Source organism: Oncorhynchus mykiss, chromosome 17 (genome assembly GCF_013265735.2).
Source record: "Oncorhynchus mykiss isolate Arlee chromosome 17, USDA_OmykA_1.1, whole genome shotgun sequence".
NCBI lineage: Eukaryota > Metazoa > Chordata > Actinopteri > Salmoniformes > Salmonidae > Oncorhynchus > Oncorhynchus mykiss.
Genome location: NC_048581.1, coordinates 48,977,242 through 48,982,202, shown reverse-complemented (window position 1 = coordinate 48,982,202; position 4,961 = coordinate 48,977,242). Strand labels below are relative to the sequence as shown.

Below are 4,961 nucleotides of genomic sequence, written 5' to 3'. Positions count from 1 at the left end.
TGACATTGGGAAGGTCATTAGCTTGTATTCCCAGGGTCAATACACATCTCAAGATTTGATCTCAGAAAATGTGTCATTAAATTGTGAGGTTGCACGTATCAGTTGTCTTAGTTGTGTAAAATAGACAGGCAGGCAGCTAGAGAAGGACACATACCTGGAATACTTTCTTGACTGTTTGAATTCACAACAATGTCTGTGGAGCTTTGAGTTCATGTACACATGCAAGAGATACTCTTTATTAACATGTAACACACAACACTTATTACAACTTATTACACACTAAACTAAAATCTAGTGGCCATACTTACCTTTACTTGGAGTGTCAGTGGTCAAAATAAAGCTAACTGTCAAACCTGGTGCAAGGAAAGACAATCTAATTATACAAAAATATACACTGCTCAAAAAAATAAAGGGAACACTAAAATAACACATCTTAGATCTGAATGAATGAAATTAAATGAATTAATCTTATTAAATATTAAACAAAATCACACAAAAATGATCAATGGAAATCAAATTTATCAACCCATGGAGGTCTGGATTTGGAGTCACACTCAAAATTAAAGTGGAAAACCACACTACAGGCTGATCCAACTTTGATGTAATGTCCTTAAAACAAGTCAAAATGAGGCTCAGTATTGTGTGTGGCCTCCACGTGCCTGTATGACCTCCCTACAACGCATGGGCATGCTCCCAGACCTGGACTAAAGCATCCGCCAACTCCTGGACAGTCTGTGGTGCAAAGTGGCGTTGGTGGATGGAGCGAGACATGATGTCCCAGATGTGCTCAATTGGATTCAGGTCTGGGGAACAGTCCACAGCATCAATGCCTTCCTCTTGCAGGAACTGCTGACACACTCCAGCCACATGAGGTCTAGCATTGTCTTGCATTAGGAGGAACCCAGGGCCAACCGCACCAGCATATGGCCTCACAAGGGGTCTGAGGATCTCATCTCAGTACCTAATGGCAGTCAGGCTACCTCTGGCGAGCACATGACTGACCCACCTCCAAACCGGTCATGCTGGAGGATGTTGCAGGCAGCAGAAAGTTCTCCACGGCGTCTCCAAACTGTCACGTCTGTCACATGTGCTCAGTGTGAACCTGCTTTCATCTGTGAAGAGCACAGGGCGCCAGTGGCGAATTTGCCAATCTTGGTGTTCTCTGGCAAATGCCAAACATCCTGCACGGTGTTGGGTTGTAAGCACAACCCCCACCTGTGGACGTCGGGCCCTCATAACACCTTCATGGAGTCTGTTTCTGACCGTTTGAGCAGACACATGCACATTTGTGGCCTGCTGGAGGTCATTTTGTAGGGTTCTGGCAGTGCTCCTCCTGCTCCTCCTTGCTCAAAGGCGGAGGTAGCGGTCCTGCTGCTGGGTTGTTGCCCTCCTACGGCCTCCTCCACGTCTCCTGATGTACTGGCCTGTCTCCTGGTAGCGCCTCCATGCTCTGGACACTACGCTGACAGACATGGCAAACCTTGGCCCATTTTTGGGCCAATAAATTAATTATATCTACCCATTGATTCATCAAGAATATAACTTATAAATGCCTCATGACTACAGCAGCTTAGTTAAAGTGTCGTTCCCAATCAAAACCCCCAAAATATCAGCTTGTTTTACTCCAATGTTGGTACACCGTAAATGTAAACAAACACTATATGGCCTCATAATGCAATAGATTAACTGATGATATTGTGATTTTAAATTGTCTGTATTTATCGATTTTGACTCCGAACACATTTTATTTAAGAAATATTATCCAACCGTTATGGAAGGAGGAATCACACAGAATATACATAAATACAGCATTTACTAGGAGGAAAAAATTTAATTATGCTCCAAACTCCTCCAATACTCCAAAATAAAAATGCTAACACAGTAACAGATATTATGGACAGGCATGTAACATAAGCCAGGTGTCCATATGTAAAATATATATTACCTGCTAAGAGACTTATTTACAGTAACTTGAAGAGTGATAATAAAGGACATTATGTGAAAAAGAGGGTATTTGTGTGAGATGTGTGAGACATAGCTACACAAAGCCAGAGGTGTAGTGTCAGTGTGTCTGCAGAAGACTGTGCAACCCATCCGGCTGGGCTGAGGTTGCTGGTCTGTCGGGGATTGAGCTGTATACGTGGTACGTATCAGACTAGAGAAAGGAAACAGTTTAACTTCAGTTTAACTTCAGTCCTTTGAATGCACAGTACTGTAAATGTAATTTATTCTAAATGGATGAAACATCAGTCTGAAACTGATAGTCTATCACAATCATCAAACACATTGGGTGATTCTGAACTTACATTGTTGTTTTCAGGTGACTCTCCATTTTCTTCAACAGGGCCTGTACAACACAGAGGGAGCCTGAGTTAGAGTTTGTGTGTTTTTTTTGTGTGTGTGTGTGTGTGTGTGTGTGTGCGTGTCCGTGTTACTTTGCTGTGTTTAATGTCACTTCGCACTTCTCCTCCTGACTCAAACCACCCTGTAGACGTACAGCTCTGTTCTCACGCTTTCAAGATGCTCTGACTAACACCTTATTTTGTGTTTTAAGTTAGTGCGGGTGACATTGAGAGACAAAGTATAATTGTGCTGAAGGTCCGACATGTATGTCCCAGGTGGGGAAGACAGGGACAGAAGACATTCTGTTACAAACTAACCTGAGGGCAAGAACATGGACGGTACAGTGGTGATGAGAGAATAGATCCCAGCATCCCTTGAATCCAACATGCCTGCACTGCTCACTGCTCCCATCACCAAATCACCTACAACAGTAAATAAATGAAAATGTAATTGGAATATGTGTTTGTACATGTATGTGTGTAGTTGTGTTAGTAGTGTGTGCAGTGTTTGATGTATTTTGTTTGGAACATACATTGTCTGTGATCATCCTGTCTGGCTGTATGTCTGTACAACATAAAAGTATATAAGAAGGTTGTGGTAAGAACATCTCATCATGGACAATACAGAACTAAAGATTGATACAATTTACATCATATTCATAAGGGAATTCTTACCTCAGAGAATTGGTTTTCCCTGAAAAACAGATTAGGCTAGATTAATTATATTCAATATATCCTACCCTGAACAATATGACCAAAATGAGTTGATAGATATACTGTAGCCTACCCTATACAATATCACGAAAAGGAGTTGAAAGATTAACCCATGTCAAAGGCAATTACATTAATATGAAAAAGGAAAATGTTTGCAAGTTCTTTGTTATGCAGAATCAGAAGTACTCACTGGTCCTCCTGCAGAGATAGCCAGCTGTCAATCCCATCAGGAACATGGCCACTCCAGAAGCCACACCCACTGCTCCCTGCCATAATTGCACAGCTGTTTCTGTTTCTGAAATACAACAATATCGATCTCATTTTCAGGGATCAGCATAATAAATATGGTTTAACTATGTATTATGGTGTTTCATTCTATAGATTTACTATGTTATACTATTATATTATTGTGTATTATATTGAATTATAAGTGTATAATTTTATAAACCACCTACTTACCCTGAACAGTGACTGAGACAGGGTCACTTAAAGGAGATGTGTCAGACTTCCCTACAGCATAGTAACACGTCACTTTGACCACATCTGGAAACGTTTGATCTGCCCTCTTGAGCAGCTCTGTTCCTGTGAGTGTCTGAGTACAGGATGAGTCTGGAAAATTCTCCCCCTCCTCTATGTAGAAGTAACAGTGAGACACATGGCGAGTTGTCTCACAACTCAGCTGAACTGACTCTCTCTCTTTGATGACTGCAGGCCTCACTGTCAGACTGGGAGGAGGAAGGTCTGTGAGGTCAGAGGGATGATGTCACTTTTCATTTAATTATGAATTAATTTTCAATGTTTAAGTACTCAAATATATTGTACCTCTTGATATACATTTGAAAAAGAAAAACAATTAAGTCACTTTTTTTGTCTATTAGATGATAACAGTGTATCTACAATTATGTAGTTCAGGTTAACACGATAACTTTGAGTGATTGATTGTAAAATTATTTAGTAAAAATAGTTAGACCAACAAAAAAAATGTGAGTAAATAATTCTAGTTTTAAACACTCACGATGACCTTGGACTTCGATGTATTGGAAGGTGTCTGGAAATAACAAAATAGGTCTTGATCAGGAAAATGTGCCATTCTAAATAATAAATAAACATGAGAAACAGGAACACTTTGCACAAGTTGGTAAAGTATCATATACTACAATGGATCCATGGGCATGTTATCAAGCAGTAGTCATTCTGATCTGAACAAAATATAATGATAGAGAAAAATACATCAATATGATGATCAGTGGAATAAGACACAATTATTACAGCCATGAGATTCTGAAATATATAAAGAGTACCTGAAGTAAAATATTAAAAGAGGAGAGAGAATCCTGAAGAACTAACAGATGATGGAACTTGGAATGGAGGAATAACTCACCGAAAAGGAGGATGACCAAAAACAGATGACCAGCCATATCAGGGATGAACAACACCATTTATCAGACATCTACAGACTGTTAGTCTGACTTCACAGAAGATGGTGACTGTGTCAGAGAGGGTTGTTTGAATAGAGAAGTAGATGTGGAGCTTGTTCACAGGAAATCCACAGATAGCAGAAATCAGTCTCATACGGAAAGTGTGGCAAATGTTGCAGAGGAAAGTTCAGAATAATTGATCAGTCATTATTTTTGTTTTCTGTAGCAATTTGCAACGGAAAATGTGAATGAGCATTTCTTCCCCGTTTCAGTCCGTTTTTCTTCTGTTTGGTGCCTAATGAACACAACCCAGGAGTTGAAGGCCAACAGACATCACCAATAGTAATCAAATTAGTAAAATACCTGATTCAGAGTATGAGAAGCCCAATACAGGCAGACAGATTCACTTTCTTTGCCGTGTACAAGTTGCATTTGATTTATTGTATGATGTTGAAAATGCAAACCTTTGGATGAAACAAAACACTGA

At 39.9% G+C, this 4,961-nt stretch overlaps 1 protein-coding gene across 1 annotated transcript; it reads right to left on the bottom strand.

Annotated features, from left to right (window-relative positions):
* Positions 1–1,635: 1,635 nt before the first annotated feature.
* On the bottom strand, positions 1,636–4,567 carry LOC118940102. The gene is made up of 9 exons (XM_036948351.1): positions 4,438–4,567; positions 4,072–4,104; positions 3,516–3,797; positions 3,247–3,351; positions 3,018–3,036; positions 2,876–2,907; positions 2,661–2,765; positions 2,307–2,347; positions 1,636–2,155 (listed from the first exon to the last, which is right to left on the bottom strand). Exons 1-9 carry the CDS (start codon positions 4,493–4,495, stop codon positions 2,063–2,065), a joined length of 768 nt encoding a protein of 255 aa, XP_036804246.1. The 5' UTR covers positions 4,496–4,567; the 3' UTR covers positions 1,636–2,062.
* Positions 4,568–4,961: the final 394 nt, after the last annotated feature.

What these genes read in the sequence shown, in the direction of transcription:
- LOC118940102 (XM_036948351.1), bottom strand. Translation starts at nt 4,495, where the DNA reads ATGGTGTTGTTCATCCCTGATATGGCTGGTCATCTGTTTTTGGTCATC. An exon ending in TTTGGTCATCCTCCTTTTCG is followed by an intron (nt 4,105 to 4,437) that starts GTGAGTTATTCC and finishes TGTTATTTCCAG; the next exon opens with ACACCTTCCAATACATCGAA. An exon ending in AGTCACCTGAAAACAACAAT is followed by an intron (nt 2,156 to 2,306) that starts GTAAGTTCAGAA and finishes TCCTTTCTCTAG; the next exon opens with TCTGATACGTACCACGTATA.